Raw genomic sequence first — 26,338 nt, forward strand, 5'->3', positions numbered from 1 at the left:
TTATTTTTAGGGGAAATCACCATCCCTTTGCAGACTTGTTCCTCCCGCAGAACTCAGTGGGAGAATGATTCGGGGAAGAAAAGCATCATAGTAGATCTGAACCTTTGATTCCTTTCACTCGACAAAATGCCCTTTCTGCTGAGGGGCTCAGATCTCAGGGGTGAGTCTGACAGCAGGTTGAAGTGGGAGCTCTGTACCCCTCGAATCAATAAGGCTAAACCACGTTCCACTCTAGTGTTTAAACCATTGAAAAGGCCATGGGGGTGATAGAAAAAGAAACTTTTCAGTTTCTTAATTGCTCAAAGTTCCCCACCCAAAACAGCTTAAGGGAAAGTTAATTACAGTGACAAGTTAAAGAAATCCTAACCTTCTAACATGCCTCCTGGAGAAGCTGATGTGAGTTTAATAGGATTTTAATCCAGAGAGTCTTTTGAATACTTGAGATCTATTCTCTGCTACCCTCTCTCCTGATGACCTCAAATCCTTCTTCAGCCCAACATAAAAGAGCATTAATATCTTCCATCGATCCATCTCCTAATCCTTTTACCTTTCCCTTTGAGTCTTCCGCATGACATTGCATTTGGAGGGGGATGGAATTCCTACGTGGAGACAGATTGCAGCCAGGAAAAGCAGATGGACCACATATCTTGGCTGAACGGAAGTATGGGATCATCGCCTTTGGAGAAAATTATCTGTTGAGACTTAATTTTCAAAAGCAAATGAACATTTAGTGGAGTTTTTTCAAGTTGCAGTGATTATAAGGGTCCTGGCGTGGAAGCCAACGGGGTCCAGGTTGCTCGGTGTGGGGGCAGAAGGGCTATTTACTTTGTCTATCTGCTGTCTACTATCTGTCTATCTATTATCTATCTATCTGTCTATCTATCTATCTATCTATCTATCTATCTATCTATCTATTATCTATCTAAATATCTGTCTGTCTGTCTGCCTGGGGTAATTAGGATTTTGTCTTTCTTACTTAGATCAATTCATGGAGCAGTGATGTAAAGGGGAAAAATCACTGTGAGAAGACATACAGCACACTCCTTCCTGCCCCCTCCCAGCCCTCTCGGATTTTCTCTGTCCTGCTTTGGCGTTGCTGCCCTGAAATCAGGGCCGTGATGGGGCTGAAGAGTCAGGGCGGCGGTCGGGAAAGGAAGGACGGGGTTCCTTGGAGGGATCTGAGAAGACCCTGGGTTTTGGGCAAACTGGTACACAGGTGTGTGCATGCCTGTTTTTTAAGAGAGAAGGTTTTTCAAAGGTTATCTTGACTCCTCAAGAGATGATGAGACTCTTTAGAGAGAAGCTGCTTAAGGCTGGAAGGGGTTCAGAGGATGGGGGTTCCCTGTTCCCACCACCTGTGCCTGCCCCCCGCAATTCCTCTGCTCCTCTGTCCTGCGTCTCCTTCTCAATTCCAGACCTTTTCCCAGGCATTTCCCTGGGCCCCACGCGAGCCGCTCAGGGCTGTAGATGCTCGTGGACAGGGCTGCAGGACACCACGTGTTTCATGTTTGTGAAGACACAGATCGGTGGCCTTTTGCGGTCTACCGGATGCTGGCTGGATGTGTGGATGTTGACAGGTCCTGGAAGCTGTGAAGGGGACTTTTGCTTCAACAGATCCCATCTGCCCCAACGCCCAGAACCTGCCTCTCCTGGGTCTCATTTCCTTAAGTCTTGTCCCCGATCTCCAAGGTGACAGCTGGTGAAGTCCTTGTCTAAACTCTTAGGCCTGGCCTGGCCCCTCTGAAGCCAGCAGGGCCAGAGAAGGCCCCGGGAGGGTGATGGACATTCTATGGAAGAGGCTTTCGATGTCTTTTTTTTTTTGGTCCAGTGTAGCTTGACCATGGCTCTAGGTGTAAGGGGTGGGAAGTCAAATCTCAGTGCAATGTGAGTGTTCAGGAAACAGAATTTGGTCATTGAGGATGGACTGGGGCGACCTGCCACACAATATGTTTATGAGACAGTGACATCTTAAAAGAGGGTATTAGGAGGACAGTCAGGTCATTTAAAAAATTTATTTATTTATTATTTCATTCATATCCATCTACTCATTCCATCCAGTTATTTATTTCAACATATTTTTACTCTTTGCTTCATGGCTAGACCCCTTTTATTCATCTGGGTTTTGTTTTCATTTTGACAGATGGACAGGAGCGATCAAACGCTCCGCCTGTCATGTCGGTGACAGAGGCAGGCCCTGAATCCACCGTGCCTGTCACTGCCCTGTGCAGGACAGAGAGAGCGTGGGGCCATCAGCCAGCATTTGCCTCACTCATTCTTTAAAAAAATTTTTTTTTAAATTGATTTTAGAGAGAGAGAGAGAAACATCAATGAGAGAGAACATCGATTGGCCACCTCCTGCATGCACCCCACTGGGGATCGGGCCCACAACCTGGGCATGTGCCCTGACCGGGAATCAAACCCATGACCTCTTGGTGCCTGGGTCGATGCTCAACCACTGAGCCACACCGGCCAAGACTTCCCTAAAGAGTGTTTCATCTCTGGAAAGGGCGTGGATGCTCCTGAGGAGAGAAACTAAAACCATCAGAAGCCGTCACCATGCAGGAGGCTGGCAGGCCAGGCGTCTCTCTGAGGGGGAGATGCTGTGATTAGCACAGTGATCGCGTCTCCCGGGGCTGGAGGCCTCTGCCTGGGAGAGACACCCGGGAGCCAGGGAGGAGGGGGCCAGAGCATCCTTCTATTTTGGGCCTACAAATTGCAGGATTTATTGCTCTCCCTGAGACAGGCTGGAGGCAGAAGTCTGGGGCAAGCCCGAGTGCCTTGTTGGCTAAACCCTGGGGCTGGTGAAAGTCTGGTGGAGGGAGGGGTTGGATGGGACTCAGCCTGCACCTTGAACTGCTATAAATTTAAGGGGCCTGCTCTGACCCTCTGGCCCGGAAACAGGCTCCAGCCAGACCTGTGGGGCCCTTTTGCGCAGGAGCACCCCCAAGCCAACCAGCCGCTCCTTGGTGTCTGAGCTGAGCAATTGACCCCAACTTAATGAGACCACGACGTGGGTGTCCAGGGCCAGCTCTCCCGCGGGCTGCTTCCCTTGGAAACAAATCAATATTCATTAATGATCTGCACCCCTCTGGTGGCCCTGGCTTCACAGAGGGCCTCTGTCGCACCAGGCCGCCCGAGTCATTCATTAACCACTGAGCCCAGCAGCCCGCCAGGCCATGGCGGGGCTCCCAGGGGCCAGCCCACCACCAAGGTATTTGCAAAGGTCATTAATGAACTAATCTGATTTAACTTTTCAAAACAGAGACCTGGGTCGCTGGGGTCAGTCTCTCTTCCCACCATTGTGAGTGAGACGGGGGGGAGGCCTGCGACCTTCACCGAAGGGAAGAGAGCAAAGGTGTGCGTGAGGCGCTGAGAACCTAGCTGTTAAAGAGTCACTACCCCTGAACCCAGGGGGGCCGGGGTGGAAGGTGGGAGGACCCGGGCTGTCCCCCGGATTATCTTCAAGAGCCGCTGGATGCCTGTTTGGGTCAGTCCCCCCTCCTGTGGGAGAACAGGACTCTGTGACCAAGGACCCCCACAGCCCCTACCTTATTCTGAGCCAGCCCAGCATAGCGGTTAAGTCATGAGCTGCGAGGTTCTAATCCCAGCCCAGCAAGCCCAGCGGGCTTGAGCAAGCCCTTTCGTCTCCCTGAGCCTGCGCGCTCATCAGTAAGTAGTAGTGGTGCCCCCGAGGACTGCTGTGAGAACTAAGCAGACCATGGAAGGAGGTGCTTAGCGCAGGCTCGAGTGCACCGCAAGCTCTCCAAGAAAGGCAGCTTCAGAGAAAAAACAGTGGCTATTATTTATTTATTTATTTTGGCTGGGAAACTTGGAAGAGCCCACCCAGTTGTAGTGGATGGGGTTACAGGTGTGGGCTGCAGCCCTGCCACCGGAGGCCTGCGTGACCTTACTTAACGGGACTGTGTGTGTGTGTGTGTGTGTGGTTCAAGTGTAATGACTGACCTACTGGGTGGGTTGGTTGCTTCTCACCCACACCCAGGAGGCCTGTGAGGAAGCGGCTTCTCATTGCCCCTTCACAGAGGAGAAGCCAGAGGCCGGAGCCTCAGCTGACATGCTCAGTCACACAGTTTTGGGTGGGGAGAGAAAACTTGCACCCAGACCTGCTGGCTGCCAGCCCAGGAGGTGCATACCCACTGAGCAGCATGAATGTAAAGACTCGGTCCTGATTTTGTCTGGGGTCCTCTACAGTCTCCCCTTGAGCACGTGGGGTCCCCACACAGCCTGCTTCACACACCTGCTCAGGTCGGCCTCTTCCCCAGAAACCGAGGCATGTCAGGAGCTAGACACCGTATTCCCAACCTCTCCGGGGTCTCGCTTCCTTAAGCCTGGTCTCTGCTTTGCAAGGTGGCAGCTGCTGGACTCCCTTTGACCATTAGTCCTGGCTGGGGTCCTCTGGTACATGGGCCGTACTCAGTTTTGCCAAAATTCGAATCCTATGAGTCTTTGCCAACTTCTCAAGTTCTCTACTCACCCCCACCCCCCTCCGCTGCTCCAGGAGGTCTGAACTAAGTCCTAGAGTTTTCCCTTTGGAGGACAAAAAAAGAAAGAAGAAAAAAGAAAAGTCACCCAGAACTGAAAAGACGCCGGTTCTGCTGCCCTCTGGCGTTCAGTTGAGAAACAGCCAGCAAGCGGAGGTTTGACTCCGGGTCGGGGCCAGAGCCCTGTTCCTTTGGCGAGAGGAGAAAGGAACATGGTAGAGCCATGCATTTGGGAGCTGAACAGATGTAGTGACTGTACCTCCAGACACCAGCAAGGTTGCCGCGCTGACTGAACCAGAAGTGTGTTTTCCCGGGGCTCCGCCAGCCTCAGCCCTTCACCGGCTGAGACCCCAACGGGACCGCAGCAACAAGTGAATCCAGCAGCCCACCTTTTACGGAGAGGGAAACTGAGCCCCAAGATTAGAAAGCCTGTTAGCATTAGAGCTGGACTGACCACCAGCTTCCTGACTCCCGTCTCGATTCCTCCCCCACACTTGCCCACCCCATCTTTTCCTAACGGGCATCATCACCATAAACTTTCGGTCATCCTAGTGGTTAACACTGGATCGTCACTGTGCTGAGATGTGCCACGTTTGCTAATTGAATTCATGTACTAATGCAGTAGTACAGGTCGCTTTTGTCGTTGGCGTGGGTGGAGTGGTGGTGAGGAGCTGCCTTCCCGATAGTTTTGTCTATCCTGTGGGTAAAGAAACTAAGGCTCTGGGAGATAAAATACTTGCTCAAGTATAGAAAACATAAGTCTTCTAGCCTTGCCAGAAGACCTTCTAGTCTGTTCCCTGTGCTCTGTTGCGCTCAGGGCAGAGTATAAAATTCCCTGGGGCTTTGCAGCCGAACCATCATAGTCTGGTTAACCCTTGAACAATTCCTGAGCCCTGCACCGTTGAAAGTCTGTGTATAACTTTGGACTCCCCCCAAACTTAACTACTAATAGCCTACTGTTGACCAGAAGCTCTACTAATAACTAACAGTCAATGAACACATATTCTGTGTTATATGTGGTATATACCATATTCTCCCAATTAAGTGAGCTAGAGAAAAGAAAACGTTATTAAGAAAATCATAAGGAAAATACATTTACAGTATTGATTGAAAAAATCCACTGCAAATGGACCCGTGCAGTTCAAAGCCGTGTTGTTCAAGGGTCAACTGTATTAAGTATGTACCAGTAGTGACTGCTCTCAGCAAATCACCTATATTAACTCACTTAACCTCATACTGTTCCTATAAAGTACTATTTTGTAGTGTTATTATTATCCTTACTTTACTGCTAGGAAGACTGAAGCACAAAGAGGTTTAATGATTTGTTGTGGGTGCCACAAATTTTAAGCGCGAAGATGGCATCCCAGCTTAGGTTGCCCAGCTCTGCTGCCAGGCCCTTGACCATCGCTGGACTGGCTCTCCTGAGACAAGCAGCACTCAGTGCACCTGCCCATCCCAGATGCCCTTGAGGGATGGCAGGCAGTGCCAAGTCACCAAGACCCTCCCCTGGGGTCTGGAGCCATAGGATGTCATATAACATAGAATCCCCATCCCTCTCCATCTCCTTAGTTTGCTTTCTTCTTCTTCAAGAACTCCCTGGCATTGTTATATATTTAAATTTATTTACTGCTTATTCTTTGTGACCCCTACTAGAACATAAGCACCACAGGGGCGATGAATCCACTGTACTCACCCCCCAATGTCCAGTGCCTGGTAGTAGCAGTAGCCACTCAGTGCATATTTGTGAAATCTCCTTTGGCAAATCTAAGGCTCCCACAATCAGAGGGGATGCAGCCAGAAAGGGCTGGCTGCCTGTCTCCGAGGGCAGCTGTTACTGCCGGGATTATAGACTATTCCCAGGCAAAAGAGACGATGAATGAGTGGGGAGGGGATGCCTTAGAAGCAAAATGACAGGAAACAGGAATGGTCTCCAAGGAGACCCTGTGGCTGACTACAGTGGATAGGGAATAGACCCCATTTCCAGTACTGACAACAGACGTCCACTGTCCAAGGCAAAGCGCTGACTACAGAAGGAAGAAGTCCGGGTGACGGAGTGGGCAGCCAGGTTCATGCTTGGTGGGCAGAGGATGGTGCCGAGTGGTTGCGGACTCCAAAGTCCAGCAGGAGGGACCATGGAGGTCTGCGAAAAGACACAGCCTCTCTGGTCCTCGATTCATCTGTAAAGTGGTGATGACATCACCTATGTCATTGGCTGTGATGTGGGTTGGGTGACGAAGTGTGTGAACGTGTTCAGGGCACACAGCAAGTGGTGTATCAGCATTAGCCAGGATTACCCCCATGTCTGTTCCTGTTATTAGTATCACGGGGAGCCAGTCTGAGAAGCAGGCTGGGCTTTAGGGTCATGGAAACCCCCAGGCAGGAAGCTGCAAAGACAGTTAGGTAACAGGGCCAGCCCTCCAAACCAGCGATCTCTGCCCCCATCCCCTAAGGGGTGGGATGCATTTGTGGTCAAGACCTGAGAACACAGAGTCAGCCAGGCCTGTTTTTTTTTATAGCAGTGTGTGTTGGGGTTTGCCATTCAACCTCTCTGTTCCTCAGTTTCCTCGTTTGTAGTATAGGGAGACCAATAGTACCCACCTCATAGGTAAAGTATTTAGAAGTCAGTGTTAGTTTTTATTACTCACATAGGAATTAGAGAGCTTAGAATCTCAGACCTATAGAAACAAGGCTCTAGAATCTAGAGTCTAGATGAATCTTTTTAATTTTATTTTTATATGAACCTTTATTAATGCTGTCGAGATAAGCATCTTGTTTTGGTGGAATGTCTAGATCATGGATGACATTTCCCCAGTCTGGCCACTAGATGGCAGGCATGTTCTTTCTCCCCCGACCTGAGCCTTTGGGCCAGAATCAGAAATAACTTGTCTGAGCTGGAAGCTACCTTTTACCGGCCAGATCCAGGGCTGACCCCTTTGCCTACATTCTCATGTGTTCCTCGCAGCAATCCCCATATCAAAAGGCATTCCACCCAAATTGCTCAGCACCTCACCTGGCCCATGCATGGTAAGGCCGCAAAAAATGTTTGCTAGTCTGCGTATTATTGCCATTTTCACAAAGTTAGGACTGAGGCACAGCGAAGGTCAGTAGGTGGAGGGAGCCTGGATTTGAAGCCAGACCGGATTGACTGCAAGTTGGGCATCTTTCCCCTCAGTCTCGTTTCAGGGGAATGAGAGTTGCCTTGGGCACGCTTCACAGCCCCCCACCTTGTCTACTTAGGCCCGCTGACATTTTCTGGGTCTACCACGTTCTTTCTTCCTGCGGCATCGTAAACTACTTATTTAGACTTTCAGACTCTCAGTTCTCCTCTGTGCAAGAGGAGTCATAATAGCTTCCTAATCGCAGAGATACGTCAGAAATAGCAACTAAGCCAGAGTCGGCGCTCCGTGCGTGATGGTTACTGTTATTAATGTCTCACATGCTGACGTGACCAGACTCCTTCCTTATCCCCGCCTTCCTTCCTTTCCTCCTTCTCTGCACCTGGAACCACAGTGAGCTCGTGGTTCCTGCCCTCAGGCACCTCACAGGCCCAAATGTCCTCGTGTCTGTTCATTCCTGGGACAAGTCCACCCCCAGGGGGTCTTCTTTCCTGCAGGCCACGGGGATTTGGGTGCCACCACCTGCTCTTCTCCCCGGGGTACCTCCCTCTGCAGGACCCTGTCTCTGCAGGCCACACAGCTCAGACCCCATCTCTCCCCCTCTGCTGCTCCAAACACACAGGCCCACAGATCCGTGGGTTCTGATAGGCACCCTCAAATCCTACTCCCTGACTCCATTCATTCTGCCTCACTGTTGGCTTTGCCAGATGCTGGGGGGCCTTTGGGAGGGAGACCGGTGATAGGAAGACGGGGTCTCGTGGGCACATCCTTGCTGACAATAGAACGACCTGGTTGAATCTGATTTATATTCTGGGGCTACCTGTGACATTCTGCTGCTAAAGAAAGATGTCAGAGATGCTCCACTCCATCACGACAGGTGGTAGGGAGATGGATTTCGAGGTAATTCAGAGAGTATCTTTAGGAAAGAGGATGTGCTTGGGAATGTGTTTTAAAATTAGTTTCCAAGGTGCTAGGTGAAATAAACCAGACAGAGAAGGAGAAATACTGCGTGGTATCACTTATACTTGGGACTACAAGAAAAAAGGTGAACTCGTAGCAGCAGAGAGTAGATGGTAGTTGGCAGGGGCGGAGGTGGGCGGGGTAGGGACATGGTAAGAGCGAGTACGCTTTCAGCTATAAAGTAAACAGGACTGAGGATCTGATGCGTGACGGGGGCATTACGATTGGTAACACTGTGTTGTAGATTTGAAATTAGCCAAGAGAGAACTCCAGTGTTCTTACCCCTCTTTCCAAAGGAAGATAAATATGTGCGATTGTTCACTAACGTGAGGGAAATGCTTTCTCAGAGGCATACACACAATCAGGTACACTTTAAATATCTTACCACGTTATCAAGTATACTTCAACAAAGCTGCGATAAAAAAATGAAATTCGTTTTCACAGAAAATGGATTCAGTGTTTGAATCAGAGCAACGTGCAGGTTATTGGGAATCCCACTTTGGCCACCACTGATGAGTGGGGGCGGATGGCGTGCCTCTGACCTCGGCCACGCCGTGCCAACCTGCCTCAGGACTTGGCCTTTCTGTGTTGCAGTGCCCTGGTTCCCAAGGACCATTCAAGAGCTGGACAGATTTGCCAACCAGATTCTCAGCTATGGGGCGGAACTGGATGCCGACCACCCGGTGAGTCCGTGGCCCGCCCCCACGGGATTCTCTCCCCACTCCCCATCCTACTCCCATCACCCCTTGAGAGCAATGTGTCTTTATTTGCTTGTCCGGTAATCATTTATTGAGTTCCTGCTCACACATCATCATCATCATCATCATCATCATCAGGCTCGGTCATATTGTTGGAGCAAACACGGGTTACCATCTGGAAACTATTGTTTGTGCATAATACATGCATGTAAGCATACAGAGACACACACAAACACACTCATAGATGTAAGTCATCTTACTTCTCTGACTTTGTACAGTTACAGAGGTGTAATTCGAGTTTTGGGGTAACAGTAAACTCTACCAACAACTCCGCCGGCCAGGGGGGTGCGGGAGCGGTGACATTGGAACTGATCTCGGAAGCTGAGTGGGGGATTCTGGTCAAATACGGAGACAGGAAGCATTACTGTCTGAGAAAACAGTATAAACCAGGGCGCAGGGTCCCGAGAGTACGTGGAACATCTTAGAATGGCTGGTTCGTGTGACAGGTATGAGGATTAGACTTTGCGATGTCTGACGTCCCAGATGGAGAACTCGGACCGTGCCCTGTGCCCTGCGGACAGGGGAGTGGGTCTTTGAATAGCTCCTGGCAGAGGACCAGGGTGGGGAGATTTGATTCTCCTTTTCTCTGGGATGGAGAGTCCTGGGGAGCAGCAGCCCAGCCTGGGCTCTTATCAACCTCCTGTACCCTTGCCCTGACCCACGTCCCTTCCGTTGGCTACAGCCTGTCACTTGGGCATGTGGAGGGGGAGGCCAGTCCACAGACATGGCCATCTCCCCGCTCTGTCCTGGTGACGGGGCTGATCTTAAAACTCTGGAATTAATTTCTCCTGACAGACCCAGCCCACATCTTTGGCTCCCTGGCCTCTCAGTGTCCTGAGTTTTATCATAAAAATACGATTTATCAGGTACACAGTCCCCCCGAGGCCGAGGCCAGGCTCTCTCTGTTCTTTCTCATGGCTTCCCATCAGATCTGGGAACTGCCGGGCCAAGGACGGAGCAAGCCCTCCGGGCCGGAGCCGAGGTGCGGGTGTTCCTCCGGAAGGGACCCTCTGTTCTGCCCTGTCCCCTGCGCTCAGGAGGGGCTCGTCTGGCCTGGCCCCTGCTCTTGGCAGTAGGCACTGGTGCTTGACCCGATCGCCAGCGCCAGGGCCTCCAGCGCAGCTGTCCTGGAAAATGGAGCCAGGGAAGGGCTGTTCCAGAAGGGGCTTCTCCTGGGAGACATGAAAGAAGATAGCTGTGCTCTCTGTCCGGCCCACCTTCCCTCCACCCCTGTCCCCTTCCTGCCTCTGCCTCCGGAGCCTGGGTTGTGTGCCAGACACTGTGCTAAAGGCTTTACCTGCATTTTACAAATGGAAATGTTCTGGCCCCTGGGAGGGTTGTGCTCTCTCGTTTTCAGATGAGAAATCTCAGCCAGAGAAGGCTATGTCCTCGCGTGTCTGTGAACTGTGTTCCAGGCCACATGCAGAGATGGATTCGAAATGATTGATGGGACGTGATTCCTGCCCGCCAGGCGCGTCCAGCCGCAGAGCTGAGGGAGGAGGGGTGACTTCCCCAAGGGGTGGCAGAGGGAACTGGGGTGCAGCCGTAAGCCTGGCCAGCAGAATCCAAGTGTGTCTGCTTGATCTCCATCTCCAAAAGCGACTCTCCTTTCTCCAGCCGTCCTCAGCCTCTGTGCTCGGTCCACGATGTGTCCTTTGCAGGGGATGCTTTTCTTTACCCCGCTCCCCACCCCCCAGAGGCCCTGTCCCTGCGGGAAGACCTTTATTTACTTTTAAGGCCCAACTCCTCCATCTTGGCCTCCCTAGGGCCTTCCACCTGCCTGTCCCCCGGGCCCAGCGTCTTTCACACTCAGGCTGTAGGACTGTGTACACCGGGATGGATACTTTGAGCACACAGTATCAGGTCAAAATAAATGCACTACTCATGACTTGTGATAACCTCGTAGGAGGCATGAGGCACATATGCAAATGAGAGGGACACCTACATGCGTCCTGAACTGGCGTCTGTGACAGATGCCATGAGCAGGGGGAGACACAGTGGGCTTGGAGCTCCATTTTCAGCATCTACAAGCTCCACGGTCTCACTAGCAGCTTTGGAAAGTCCTGCAGCCACGTAACCCGTTGAACCTCATGTCTCTCAAAGCTTACCCATGGAACCCCTTTTGTTTATTTTTTTAAATTTATTTTTATGATTGAAAGCATTACAGACGTCCCCCGGTTTTCTCCCATTGACACCCCCTCCTCCCCATTCCCGCCCCACCCCTTCAGCACACTCTCTTCTGTGTCCCTGGGCTGTGCATACATGCATGTAAGTTCTTCGGTTTCTGTCTTCCTCCCCCCTGCCCCCTTCCCCCTGAGGTCTGTCAGTCTGTCCCTGCTTCTACGTCTCGGGATCTATTTTGTTTGTGTGTTAACCCCTAGCAACGTTATCTTGAATGGTAGCATTAGGAATACAGTTTGGGTAATATTTGATTAAATCATAAAGCAAACAGGCACACAATTGAACACTAGGTGTCGTGAGCAGTGTGGCATTTGCTCTCAGCTCTTCCCTCACTGTGGGGGTCACTGTGGGTGGGATGGGTAAGGAGTACTTCGGAAGCAGGGGGTTAAACACTCCAGCAACCAGGGGCGGCTGCCTACCTGCCAAGCATTCCCCCATCTCCATGGCTTAACCCAAGGGACATTTATCTCCAGTGTAGTCAGTAGGGAAATCTCTCCACACACTGCTGCAGAGACCAGGTCTCCTTCCACACAATGTCCACACCTCCCCCAAGTCCCGGGAGCACCGTGCACAGAAAAGGCAGGGACAGGTCCTCTTGGGAGGTGTGTGTGGGTCAGGATGGAAGGTGACTCATATCCCTTCACTCAAACTCCGTGAGCTGCAGCTCAGTCACAGGGCCACAACGAACTGCAAAGGAGATGGAGAAAAGCAGTTTAGCAATATTTTCAGAAAGAGGGAAGGGGGCACCAGCAGTCCCTACCCCACAGATCCCCCCTCCCCTGAGCTCTCTAGGTCAGTTCCCCAACACCTGCACCTGTGTCTACACGAGGACCTGCGCTGGAGGGCTTTGTGGTGGAGAAAATGTCAGCCCGCACAACTGTTCTTCTGGGCTTATTTCTGTTCTCCATCCAATCTCTCAAACTGCTTTTCAGTCTTTCAAGGTGTAAGTAGTAAACTTTTCTACTTGACAAAAAGAGCCTGCTCTTCCCTGAAACCAGGACTATATTTCTGATACTTCTCTCCATTCTTCTTCCTTCCACCCACCCAACCTTCTCCGCCCAAGAACCTCTCTGAAGCTATTCTGTGGGTCAGCCGGCCATCTGAGTCACCAATGACTTGTTGCACTCCTACTAAGTTGCTCTGTCAAAGTGTAAGTTTTAAACAGTTAGAAACAACTGCCATACAGGTAGATAGTGAACATCTGTCAAAGATCCATGGACCCAGGAGTGAGGGCCCCAGAAAGATGACAAGATGGTGCAAAGGAGGATACAAGAGACCCAAGTGTAGGTGGTCTCTGAAAGCCAGAACGTTGGGTTAAGATCTCAGAGATCGCTGCACAAATGACTCATGTCCTAGGAGGCAATAAAGCTGTAACGGTGAGCGTTCTCTTTTGGACAGAAGTCATCTTGCAGCGGGATCATAAAAGAAATCGTTTGCAATGTACCCCTCTTCTGTAAGTCCGAACTCAACTTTGAAGAGGCGGAGCCTTGCTAGGGAGTAAACTGCACATCAGACAAACAAACTTGCCCCTGGAGCACACGGTGAGCCTGTGAGACAGGGATCTGCCAGGACTTTGAAAGGGCACGCCGTAACCTTTGCTTCGCCTCAGTTTTGCATGATTTTTTAACAGCTCTTACTTAGGAGTATGCAGAGTGTGTCATGCACAGAAAACCCAGTGGTCAGTAAGACAAACAGATTCCTGAGCTGAATCATTATTGACAAGCACCATGCTCGTCTGAAGGAGAAACACTCAGGTTGTTGAGGGAGCGTATTGTGGAGGAAAACCGATAAACTAGAAAAATCGAGGGAGGTCTCTAACAGTGCAGTTTAAACCAAGATGGAAAGACCAAGTAGGAGTTTACTGGTCTGAGAGAGTGAGGAAGAGTATTCCAATCAGAGGGCACAAACAGAATATGTGAAGGCCTCAGTGTGGGGGGGAAAAGCATGGTGTGTTTAAAGAATTAAAATAAGACCAATCTGGGCAAATTTGGAGACGCAGCAAGTGATCAGCTGTAGCTCGGCAGAGTTGGACAGGTAGGCAGAGCAAGACCCCATAAAGCCTGCGGGCCAGTCTGAGCCTCTTGGATTGTATTCTAAAAGGGAAGAGACACCACGGGAAGTGTTTAAGAAGGGAAGTAACCCCGCCAGATTTGGATCTTGTAAGTCGACTTGGGCTAAAGGGAAGAAAGGTGGTTTTGGAGGGGAGACAAAGAAAAGTCACAGTAGTCCAGGCAAGAAATGATGGAGGCCTCGATGAAGGTGTAACAGTGAGGATAAAGCAACAAGGACAGACGCAAGATGTTTGAAAGGAAAAATGGACACCAATTAATGATTGGATGTGAAGGAAGAGAGGAGGAGAGAAGGAAAACAATGACGCCCGGGCTTGGGCAGCCAGGGGTCTACACTGTTACCAGCACGGGCTTCTTGGCCTTCTGGGTGGCGACCAGGGCTGACAGCACAGAGTGGGCAAGGGCAGGGGATGCGGTCAGCACTGCCTTTGTGCCCTGGCTTGCAGATCTCTGGCCCGTGTCTACCGGATGGCTATGGTAGACACACCACAACGTGCCGCCTTTGTCCGGTGGACCGTCCTTCCTTCAGTTGTCGTGGGACTAATAGGATGCAAAAAGGCGCTCACTGCCGGCCGAGAGAACTGTAACTAGCAAGGCAAGAATTCTACAGAGGCCATTTAAGAAGCCCGCGGATGGGCGATGGGGCTCAGTGGCCATTCCAGAGTCTATCGTTTTAATTCTCCGAACCAGACTTCGCAGCGTTGGGATTCTCCACCATTGTGCACGAAGGCCTCATTTTTTCAGCGTCTCCTTTATACGCAGAGTTTTACTTGATCTAATCTGCCCGACACGGTGAGGTGGCTACCATGAACCTTGTTTTACCGATGGAGAAACTGAGGCTGTGAGAGGTGACGTGATCAGCCCCAGGCCATTCTCCTAGTGACAGAATGGGTTAATAATCCAACCCAGCCTGTCTGATCTTTTTTTTTTTTTAGGTTAAATTTTACCTCTATTTATTTATTTATTTATTTATTTATTTATTTATTTATCCTCACCAGAGGACATTTTCCCATTTTTTTGTTCAGGTAGAGTGGGAGGGAGAGAGAGGAAGGGAGAGAGAGAGAGAGAAACATCGACATGAAGAGACACATCGAGTGGCTTCCACCCGCACGACCGACCAGGGCCGGGGACAAACTGCAACCGAGGTACATGCCCTTAGCGGGAACCGAACCCAGGTCTCTGTGGACCGCAGGCCGACGCTCTAACCGCTGAGCCAAACCTGCCAGGGCACCTCTATTTATTTTTTTTTAAATTACAGTTGGCATTCAGTATTATATATTAGTTCTAGCCTGTCTGACTAAAGATACCATTTCTGAGGTTTAACCTTAGCCATGATAATAAAAATTGAGGACCTAAAGATCTCTGTCTAGAAAAAATACTCAGAAGGCTTTTCTATTTAGCAACCTTCCCCCCACAAAAACAAAATCACAGGCTTCAGCGATCAGGTAACAGAAATTCTGAGAGGAAGGAGAGTGGTCGTGTGTAGACCTTGTACCTTGTTGAATTCTCTCTCCTTTCTTCCCTCTGCCTCCCTCTTCTCCCTTCCCCTCATCACTTCTTCACCAGCAATGTATTTTCTTGTCAAAACATACTCGGTCACCCGCAGTGCAACTGAAATTGCTGTTATTACCTTAATTGAGACAGGGTGATTATAAATAAATCACAAGCAGTCTACTGACATCTCTGCTATTAGTCTAACTGAGACAGGGTGATTAGTGCTCACCAGCTGTAGCTTAATCAGAGTGTATTCCACATGGTGCTGAGGCCCTGTGGTCACCGGCAGCCCAAAGGTGCCGGCTCCCTTTCCCTGGTAACCGAGCGCCAAGTCCGAAGTCTATGCAGCCTAGCTGCCGGGGTCCCCTTGCAGGCTAACGATGAACTCGTTAGCCACTTTGAGCTGAAAGGACCATGTTCGAAACCATCCCACAGAGAAAACCGGTGTGATTAGTGTACATATGTGTGTGTGGATGTATCTCCATGGATGAATCTGCTGCCACTTCCCATAGTGATTTGAGATGGATTGTTACTATTGTTTTACTGCATGCTCACTATCACCCCCTACACACAGCAGAAAACTTCCAAAGTAGAAATAGTGTACAAGGATAAAACAGTGGCTATTTCTCGTTTTTCATAATATTTGTTAGGCTTTGGTGTATTTCTTCCATCATGCCCCTCATATATTCCCTCTGACATAGTTGATGCCTACTGGGTACACGTTTATTTTAATCTTTTTTTTTTCACTGATAGAGCAATAGTTAAACCACCTAGACAAAATACGTTACAGATGAAAGCTAAAGAGTCCAATAGGGAATAGACATCATCATGGGCTCCCCATTTTTGGAGGCAGCAAGATGAGGTGAAAATTCGTGGGTTCAGAGGACTCTTCTCTTGTCTTCCTGGTTTTCTGCCTCAACCCTCACACCTGCACTCACCAGTCTGGGTAGGACCAGAAAACCCAAGAGGAGGTCCTGGTTCTGTAGTTAAGGGTTCTTGGGCAAAGGCTCTCCAAGCTGCACCTTCCTTAGGTCCAGATCAAAATATAGAAATAGATGTTCTCCAAGGCAACTTGCAAGTGCAAAAGCCTACGCTTCATACTCAGGGGCTGTGTGAGCCATTCACTACTGGCTGTTAAATGATACAGGTAGGTGAGGGTGGCTCTCTCGGTCAAGCCTTGATGACTGACAGCCATTGAACTTGTATTTTGAGTTCTCAGTATGGAGATGTGACCTTTAGCCCAGTAGACAGGTTCATAAGAGGTATGTTAGTGTTGCTTGGAAATCAAATTACGGTGCCCAGTCTTCTTCCCACATCATCTCAAAGCAACTCATCTTCTCCCAGAAGAAGTAGACCCAATGGTAGGTTCTAATTTTTCAGATTCCTAAGCTTTTCTACCTGCAATTAATGATTCAAAACCATTTAATGCTTTAGGCAAATCGAGTTATGCTTTGTAATAACCATGTCATAGAATCTCTTCTAAACTGATAATTACTTAACTTATGTGGAACTTAGGTTTGGAATGAAAAAAGGTGTGGTAATTTTACTTTACCTTTCCAGTGTGAAACACTTGGACTTTTTTACTTCTCAAGACATACACACATATGTGAGATCAGACAGTATTTGTTTTCACTGTCTGACTTTTTTCACTTAGTATGTCATCATCGAAGTTCACCATATTGTCAGAAGATTTTCTCTTTTTTTCCTTAAGGTTTTTAAAATTGTTTTTTAGAGAGAAAGAAACATCGATGTGAGAGTGAAATATCAATCGTCTGCCTCTTTCACACCTCCTGCTGGGGATCGAACCTGAAACCTGGGCATGTGCCCAGACTGGGAATAAAACCAGCAACCTCTTGGTGCACAGAACGATGCCCAACCAACTGAGCCACACCAGCCAAGGCCCCTCTTCTTTTTTATGGCTGAATAAATATGTATGTGTAATGAAATATTATTCACCCATCAGTGAACCCTTAGGTTCTTTTCATGCCTTCGCTTTTGTGAATTATGCTGCAATTAATATGGGAGTGCAGATGCCTCTTCAAAATAGTCTACCTTACAAATTTGTTGTGAGACTTATAAATAAAATAACTTTCTAGCACGCACAGACTGGCACAGAGTAGGCATGGAATAAAGGGCATTTTAAAAAATTGCAGTGGCAGCAAGTATGTAGGCAGGAAGCCAGGAGGCGGTGCCAGACACGGACCGTTAGTCAGACATTTAGTGGACATTGTGTATCTTCATCATAGACACCCATCCTACTGGCTTGGCCTAATTCAGCAAGTTTACAAGTGAGAAATGCTACGGATGAGAGTTCTTTAAAACCCGAACACTGTTTGCACTCGGGAATCCCATGGCGCAGAGGCTCACACTGAGTTAAGGGTGTTGCTAATGTGTCACTCATCGTATTAGTGGGAGAGCTTACCCCCGGTGTAACTGAGACTTTCATTTCAGGGTGCAGTCAAGGCATGAGAGGTGCGTGGTCTGAGCTCAAGGGCTGCCATTCAGAGCGTGCAGAGATAAGCCAGTCCTCTCCCTCCAAAACCTTGGGATAGCAGGTGTCTCTTTCTCCTAGGGTTTCAAAGATCCCGTGTACCGAGCACGACGGAAGTACTTTGCTGACATCGCCTACAACTACCGACAGTAAGTCTGCTTTGGTGGTTGTCTCTCCCTTGCCCGAAGGTGAAAAATACCTGCATGGAGAGTCCTGCCGTGTGTGTGTGTGTGTGTGTGTGCGCGCGCGCGCTTGCAGACCTTCCCTTTAATAACACCTGCTAAAAAAAATGCTGCTAGACAAAACAAAATTACCCAGTGCACTGGGGCCAGCTCCCTCCCAAGCTTCACTGTATAATTATGCAGTGATGCCTGAAGCAATTATAAAAGGCCTCAGTCCTGAATAAAAGAGCTTCTGGTATTCTCCACATTAAACATGGATGAAGGGAAAGGAGAGTCATTTACATTCCAGAAGGAGTTGGCTGCTTTGCTGACATCATGCATCTTGTGAGGGGCATCAAGTCATAATGCATCAGGTCAGGTATAGACAGGCAAGCCAGCCTCCGGGTTCCTCTTCCATCCGATCTGACCCCGCAGCAAAGGGCGATTTTCGGATGAGCGTCTTTTCCCTTCATCTGGGGCTCCATGCTCCTAGTCTCCCTCCTTTTAGCCAGAGGAAAATGCACATATTGAATATATTCTTTGGAAGAGAACTGGTGTGCTATTTTGAGTCCTCAGGAACGTTCGAGATGGTCCCACGGGAGACTTAGTGTCTGAGGGTCTGAGCTCCATCCCTGAGTTAAGAGCAAGAAAAAAGACGTGGGCAAGAAGGAACCCTGAGTGATGGATCTTCAACAGCTTTGTTAGCCTAGAGGGAGATGAAGGAGATGATAGGGCTCTGTACACTGAAGACAAAGTCACCTTTCAAATGCGAAGATGTCCTTCTCTGAGTGACTCCTGGTAGGAAGGATCCAGTTGGTGCTGACCTTGGCCTAGCACATGTGGGTTTTGACTTGAGGCAAATCACAGAGCCTGGTGCCCTCTCTCTCCTGTCCGTATCTTTCCCCAGCATGGTCAGGTGGCCACCATCAAGTCAGGTATAGACAGGAGTCCTTCTTCAGCTAATCAGTAATAATAGATCACATTTATTATCTCCCTGCTGTGTCTGGGCTTTGCTAAATGCTTTGTTGGTGTTATTTCATTATGTCTTAATAGCAGGTCCCCATGCTCCTGATGAGAAAACTAAAACTTAAAACAGTTAAGTACCTCGCCAAAGTCACATGCTAGCAGGTGGCAAGGTTTCGGACTCAGGCTTAACTCCCAAGTCATGCTCGATCACTTCCCCGGGTGTCTGGGAGCTCGGAGTCAGGAGACTACTTCTCCGTAGATTTTACTTTCTGCTGACTGCTCTCCTTCCTTTCTGAAGCTTCTTCTCGGTTTCCTCTGGCCAGTCCCTCTCATCCCAGAAACTAACATCTTTCAGGTCTCAACTCTGCCCTCGTCTTTGGCTTCCACCATGCCAACAGCCCCCACATTCGGGTCCCTGGCACCTTCTCCGTAATTGTTTCGCACGGGGATTAAACTCTTGCATCATGAATCATAGAATCCCAGCGTATTGATCAGTGGATAAAACGTGTCTCCAAATAGTTAGCCCGTGAAACAGCTGCACGGGGTAGGTTCAGAGAGGTTTACTAAATTTCCCAGGGCCATTTGGCTTGAAACGATACAGCCAAGTATTGAACCCAACTCTATTAGTTTCCAAAGCTTGTTCTTTTCCTTCATTAGCACTTAGCTCTGAAATAATGGTACATCCTCAGGTGTGGGTTTTACCTGATGCCCTTTTTAAAATCCCTGCTGGCCATGATCGGACCTTCTGAGCTTGTCTTGCTTTCAAAGCTTAAGCAGAAATCTGCCCTTTCCCCCTAGTCCCTGCCCACATTTCTGTAGACCACAGCAGTGACGTAGCTGTTCCGTCCTTGGATGAGCTACAGTTCTGAAAAGGCAGGAGTCACAGGAGTCGCTTAGAGTGGAGCTGATGAGGAGGAGCCCTTGTTCTGAGATAAGCAGACTCTCCTTCTCCCAAACACTGTGTATCTGCTGGAAATAGGCCTGCAGCCCACAGAATAGTCACTGGTCTTCGAAATCAGGTTTGCTTTCATTTCACTGTTCAGAACACAGCTCGTTCTTAGATAGTTCTCAAAAGAACCTTTCAATTGAATGACTCTCCAACTAGAGCGTGTCACCTGGGAGTTTGCTGGAATCCAGATGCCTGGGCCCTCCCCTCCCCGACAGGTTCAGGATCTACGGGGCAGGGCCAACATCCGTACTTCAGTAAGCTCCTTGCAGTCCTGTTAGGTCACAGTGGAAGGTGCCAGGGAAACAGATCTGATACCTAGCATGTCTTTGAAAACCTTGATAACTTTTCAGGGGCCGAAATATCAAATCCAGCAAGTGCATGCCCACTACACAAGGGTCTCCCACTCACGGTGCACATATTAAACCCACATTAGCTCACAGACAATTGCTGTAGTTGACATAATACAAACTTTCATTGAACTTGGATGCTTTAATTGAGCTTGGATGCCTTTGTGTGGAGAGAGGATGCATTCTTCAGTTGTCTCAACCCCACCCTCCTACTGTCTATTCCGGCTCCTTTGCACATTCACAGCATCTGCCCGGCCCCTGAAGGTAAGTGAATGTCCACCTTCCCTAAACAAGTGGAGATAAGAGAGCAGAAAGGCCAAGTGAGTTCCCGGTGTGACGGCAAATCCTCGGTACAGTGGACAAGGTGAGGCCTTGTATTGTTGCTTAACCGAACCAGCTGCTTGTCTCCTCCGTCGAGAAGTGGAATTTCCCTTTCAAACGACTTGTGAAATCCACTGGAGTCCGGGGTGGCAGTTCACAGCCCTCGGACGCATGGCCCTCATCCGCCGCCGTGCGCCGGCCCTGCCCAACGTCTCGTGCCTGTGTTCCAGTGGGCAGCCCATCCCTCGAGTGGAGTACACGGAGGAGGAAAGGAAGACATGGGGCACAGTGTTCAGGACCCTGAAGTCCCTGTATAAGACCCACGCTTGCTACGAGCACAACCACATCTTCCCGCTTCTGGAAAAGTACTGTGGCTTCCGCGAAGACAACATCCCCCAGCTGGAGGACGTTTCTCAGTTTCTGCAGAGTAAGTGCACTGGGGCCGAAGGAAAGGGGCGGGGGGAGGAGGGACGGACGTGGAGGCCAGTGCGAATGTAGAGGTCTTCAGGTCCCTCTGGCTCTGCTGTGATGGGCTTGGCGTTTTCTTTCTCCCTCTTTCTTAGGTTGCACTGGCTTCCGCCTCCGACCTGTGGCTGGCCTGCTCTCCTCTCGGGATTTCCTGGGTGGCCTGGCCTTCCGGGTCTTCCACTGTACCCAGTACATCAGACATGGGTCCAAGCCCATGTATACACCCGAACCGTGAGTACTGTCCTCCCTCCACCAGTTGCCAGTGGCAATGCATGACGCCTCTCCCCGATCCAGGGACAAGGCTGAGTTCACCGGGGACTGATCCATAGAACAAGTTGCATGGATTGTCGGAGTGTTTGATACTAAGGGAGAAACTCATCTCTTCTAGGGGTTTCCTCTGGCCAAGTAGATCATACTGATTGAAGATTTGGGCATTTTGTGAGCCAAAGACTCAGACCTCCCTGGCCATGGGAATGAGAGGTCACATTCAAATTCCAAAGGCATTGTAGGGGTCAGAGCTATGACGTGCCGATGGGGAACAGGAAAAGGAGGTGGCAAATGATCTCAACACCTCCCAAACACAAACCCAGATGATTCTGAGCTTCCTTTGCCTAGATTGTGTTTTGGCTGGAGGTAGAGGTGTTTTGGCTGCTATGCTGTTTACCTGGGCATTTCGCTATCTTCTTAGGCAGCTAGAACTTAAGCAGTTTATCAAAAAGTCAGCAGGTCTTTCTCTGCCTACAAAGTTCATTATTATAAGTGAAAAGGCCTGTTCTTGATGCTAAATCAATGCCAGTTTTCTTCCCTGACTGACTGCTGCCCACTCTAGAATGAGAGAGGAATGTTACTATTAAAAATTATTTTTTAAAAAATGGGAATAACTGAGCACATTGTGTCTGCCCAATAATGTCAATGCCAAGGTGAAGACTTGGGGTGGGAAGTGTTCCTGAGCCACAGCTCACTCAGGTGCATGGGAGGATGCCCACAGAAATGCTGCTCTTCGGCACCTCCCTGGGCACACACCTAAACTGCCCTGGTTGCTGTGCCCTGCCTGCTCCTTCCTTCCCCTCCTTCCTTTTCTCTTGTACTCGCTTCACTAGTCCTGAGGTTCCCACAGCACTTATTCTTGGAAGTGAGGTCGTGAGCCTGAATGAATTACTTCCTTTCTTCGCACCCATTCCTCACGTAGAAAGACTGAGTCTGGTGCTTTCTGTCTTTCAGTGACATCTGCCACGAGCTGCTGGGACACGTGCCCTTGTTTTCAGATCGCAGCTTTGCCCAGTTTTCCCAGGTGAGAAGCGAATCTCTTTAGCCTTCCGGTTACGGGGCTGAGATCTGGTTTGCTCAGATCGATAGATCCCATGGAGGCCCCTCACGTCCTCTGGAAGGGCCTGATCTGTGTTCCCACCTGAGCGGCTGTGTGGTTTCATGGGGACAGTTAGATGCCCATTCCAGAGACCACAGCGTGGAACTGGTGAATCCCCCGTCCTCTGAGTTATACTCTCGAATTTGCAAATCTCACCTGTCCTACCAGGTGTAGTTTAAGAGACGTTTCATCCATGTACGGCTCCCTGATTCCCACATACCTTGTCACAAGTAACCGTACCTTGTCAAGCAGTCATATGGTATATGCTTTCACTATGTAAGATGACATTTGCCAAGAATCCAATGCCAATGGCCCTACTCAGAGTTGGCAAACAATAATAAGCCAAATGTCTTACAACTATTGTCAAAACAACAGACTAGATTTTGCTTCCTCTATCAAAGTGATGACCACATTCAAAAAAATGCTTTGGAAATCAGTGGAAGAATCCTACTCATGCTCTCTGGCTCCGAGAAGCAACCTAGAATCATTGGATAGCTGGGATCACGAGATTGTTGAATGACAATGCGCACACAGGCCTCACCAGGCCACCAATCAGCTGTGTGACCCGAGAAAGGTTGCCTTGCCAGGCTGCCCTGTACTTCAGTCGCCACATATGTGGGTCAATGAAAAGTCATCCTGACACACACATACACACACACACACACACGCACACACACACACACAAAATAAAGAGGATCCAACGGAATGACCTATAAGCAAATGCTGGACCAAGTAAGAATTTTATTGAATTGTGTGTGAATTTTATAAGCAACTGAAAGAAACAAATATATCTCCTGTTGAATGAAGAGGCTACCACTTAATATCTGAAACAAATAAACAAACAAAAAGCTGAATTAATTGCTTGCTAAGTAAGACAGAGCTGTACTTGTAAGACACAGCCTTCTCCAAACAAATAAAATTGTTGCTTTTATTTTTATTAATTTTATTGTTAATATGTTTTTATTGATTTGTTAGAGAGAGAGGAAGGAAGAAAGATAGAAACATCTATCGGCTGCCTCCTGCATACCCCCTACTGGGGATCGAGCCTGCAACCCGGGCATGTGTCCTGACCAGAAATCAAACCAGGACCTCTCAGTCCATGGGACCATGAGCAATCCACCAAGCCACACTGCCCAGGCAGAAAACTGTTGCTTTTATATAGAGTTCTGGGAATTGTGGAGTTCAGAGACTGTTGGATTTTTAGAAGGGGCAGTGTTTAAGGTTTAGTTGAACTTTAACTGTGGAAGTGTTACCACCGGACTCTGTGGCTGACCGGCTGACTTTCAGAAGTGTGGTTCATGCTGCCAGGGTGTCCGTGATTGTTTGAGAAACTTTAAAACAGGGATTGGTTACTATGGCCAAATATGAGTCAGTTTTCTTCTCAGAGAGTAGAACTTCCTGTTCTCACCATCAGAAGCTACTCTGCCCAGTCAGAGGCTCAGTAGCAACCTTCTTTAAGCCATTTCCATTTTGAGGAGCCCCACAGGGGAGCAGACAGTTACCCGAGTTAAGAGACTGAGACGGAAACTGTGGGACATGAGTGTCACCTGGTTTCATCTTCGACCAGGACAGTCCCAAGGCAGAGAGCGACTCTGAAGCTTCCCTGAGCACATTCCTTTTCGATTTAAAGGCAGGGCTTGCTTTCTTCCAGAGTGAAAGATGAGGTGTGGATGGAGCACAGGGAAATCTTGGGACCCCTTGTTCTAGGCTCACAAAGAATGGTGACTACAAGAACAGGGTACTATTTTGATCTTGGATTTATCAACGGTTTTGGTAGACTTAAGACTGTGGCATGTGTGGAGCAGAGATAGGGAAGGGGCAGAACCAGGGTAAGTCAGTATCCAAGTGTGGCTCTTTCTAATGAGACAGCATTTTCTCAGTATGTAGCCTAAGCCAGGTAGTGGGTTTGGCCCAGGCAGGAATACAGAGATGAAGATCATGTAACCTCTTTCTTCATTATGGGCCCAATTCTTAGTCCCTCTCTCTATCTACATTAATTTCTTGGTTATATCACCTAATTTCATGGCTTGAAATACCATCTCTACCTTGATGACAAGTGCATTTATATCTCCACCCCAATCTTTAATCCTAAAACTTAGACTTACATATCCAACCACCTATTAGCATCCCACTTGGATGTGTAATAGATTCATCCCATCCAAACTGAATTCCCGATCTTCTTGCTCAAACAGTCTCAACACACAGTCCTCCCTATATTAGTTCATGGCAACGCTGTCTTTTCAGTTTCTCAAATCAAAAGTACTTGGGACACCATTGACTCCCTTCTATCTCCCCTATCTGCAAGCAATCTTTCAGAAAATTCTAAGATTGTACCTTTAAAATATGTGTAGAATCTGGTCATTGCCCATTACATTCACTGCTACTAACCTGGTCTCAGCCATTATCATTTCTCATCCTGGTGACTGCAGTAGACTCCTAACTGGTCTCCCTGCCTCTGCCCTTGACCCCCTACAGCCTGTTCTCACACAGCAGCCAGAGTGAATCTTTGATGACATAAATCAGATCTTGCCACTCCTCTGCTCAAGGCTCTGTAACGACTCCCCATTTCACCGCAAGGACAATCTTAAGCCCTAAATAACCCAAAAGGTCCTACACGATTGGGCTCCAGACTCCTATTTGATATCACCTGCCCTTCCCCACACCCTCTTGCTGTGCTCTAACTACACTGGTACCTCTCTGTTCCTGGAGGCAGCTGAGTGTCCCCTCCTTAGAGAGCTTTTCACTGGCTGTACCCTTGGCCTACACAATGCTCTTCCCTCAGGTGTCTGCAGAGCCAGCAACCTCACATTCATCGAGTTTTTGCTCAAATATCATCTCAACAATGCTTACCCTGGGACCCTGTTTAAAACCACTCCTGGATCCCCACCTCTCCTGGCACTCTGACACTTTGTCCTCTTGTTCTTCCTTCTCAAGCACCTACAACCTTCTGGCAATCTCATGTATCTGCTTATTATTTGTTGTCTGTTTCTACCCACTCAAACGTAAACACCATAAGATAAAGGATCTTTATCAATTTTGTATACCTCTAGCCACACAGAAGGCACTTGGTTAATATTTTTGCAATGCATGAATGCCTAGGGTAGGGAAGACAATGAATGCACACAGTAGGGAAGACTATTTTATATATATTATATATATATATATATATTAGTTAATATAGACAAGGCATGCTGAAGCAAGTGCTGTAACAGAGACAAAGAGACCACTAGAAACATTTTGCAGTTGAAGCTGTGATGAGAAGTGGTCCATGGCATTTCAGACTCTCCAACTATAAAACACCTGGACAGCTGTCAAGCACTTCTCCTGCGGTGTCTTCAGGGTGTATGGTTAAGAGTCACCTGGTACTCCAGGAATGCTCCACTTCTGCTGTGGGAGAATAATCATGAACTGGAATCAAGAGATGGAGCTTCAGACACAGAGTGCTGTGTGACCTTGAGCAGGCCATCTTCCCTTTCTGAGCCACAGTTTTCTCATCTCTAAAGTGAATATAGTGCGGCTGGTGTGGCTCAGCGGTTGAGCATCGACCCATGCACTAAGAGGTCACTGGTTCGATTCTGGATCAGGGCACATGCCCAGGTTGTGGGCCCGATCCCCAGTGGGGGGCATGCAGGAGGTGGTCAATCAATGTTCTCTTTCATTGATGTTTTTATCTCTCTCTCCCTCTCCCTTCCTCTCTCTCTAAAATCAATAAAGGAAAACAACAATTTAAAGTGAATACAAAGGACTGACTATTGGGGAATGGTTTCCCCACTCTAGAGATCTGTGATTCTGTGATGTGTGGTTAGGGAAGACCTGGCAGAACAAGCAGGGTCCCTCTAGGCTCTTTGAAGGCATGTGGCCAACCAGCACCATTCTGTGGTCAAGTTCAGGGTTGAAACTGAGGATAAAGGTTGAAGATCAACAGACCCCAGTCATGCCAATGACTGTTTCTCACAATTACAGGAAATTGGCCTCGCCTCCTTGGGTGCACCGGATGATTACATTGAGAAACTCGCCACAGTAAGTTCCCTCTTTCCCTGGAGGGTAGTGGGAGTGTTATGGGCTACAGCCTTCAGGTCTTTGAAGCTTTGATCCTCCCCTGAAAGCTATATCATTTGGGAAGAAAATCAGGATGCGCTGGATTGCATTTGCACAAGTGAAATTTTACATTTGGATTTCTCCTTAGTGTTGG

The 26,338-nt window shown here is 48.8% G+C and overlaps 1 protein-coding gene across 1 annotated transcript in view; it reads left to right on the plus strand.

The window, feature by feature from the left end:
• The window catches only part of PAH (phenylalanine hydroxylase), a 52,401-nt gene that overhangs the window by 20,190 nt on the left and 5,873 nt on the right, over positions 1-26,338 (plus strand). The window contains exons 4-9 of the mRNA XM_036251813.1: positions 9,170-9,258; positions 17,650-17,717; positions 20,543-20,739; positions 20,876-21,011; positions 22,002-22,071; positions 26,110-26,166. Coding sequence (XP_036107706.1) covers positions 9,170-9,258; positions 17,650-17,717; positions 20,543-20,739; positions 20,876-21,011; positions 22,002-22,071; positions 26,110-26,166 — 617 coding nt within the window. The remainder of the gene's footprint in view (positions 1-9,169; positions 9,259-17,649; positions 17,718-20,542; positions 20,740-20,875; positions 21,012-22,001; positions 22,072-26,109; positions 26,167-26,338) is intronic.

Source organism: Molossus molossus, unplaced genomic scaffold, assembly GCF_014108415.1.
Source record: "Molossus molossus isolate mMolMol1 unplaced genomic scaffold, mMolMol1.p scaffold_m16_p_10, whole genome shotgun sequence".
Lineage (NCBI taxonomy): Eukaryota > Metazoa > Chordata > Mammalia > Chiroptera > Molossidae > Molossus > Molossus molossus.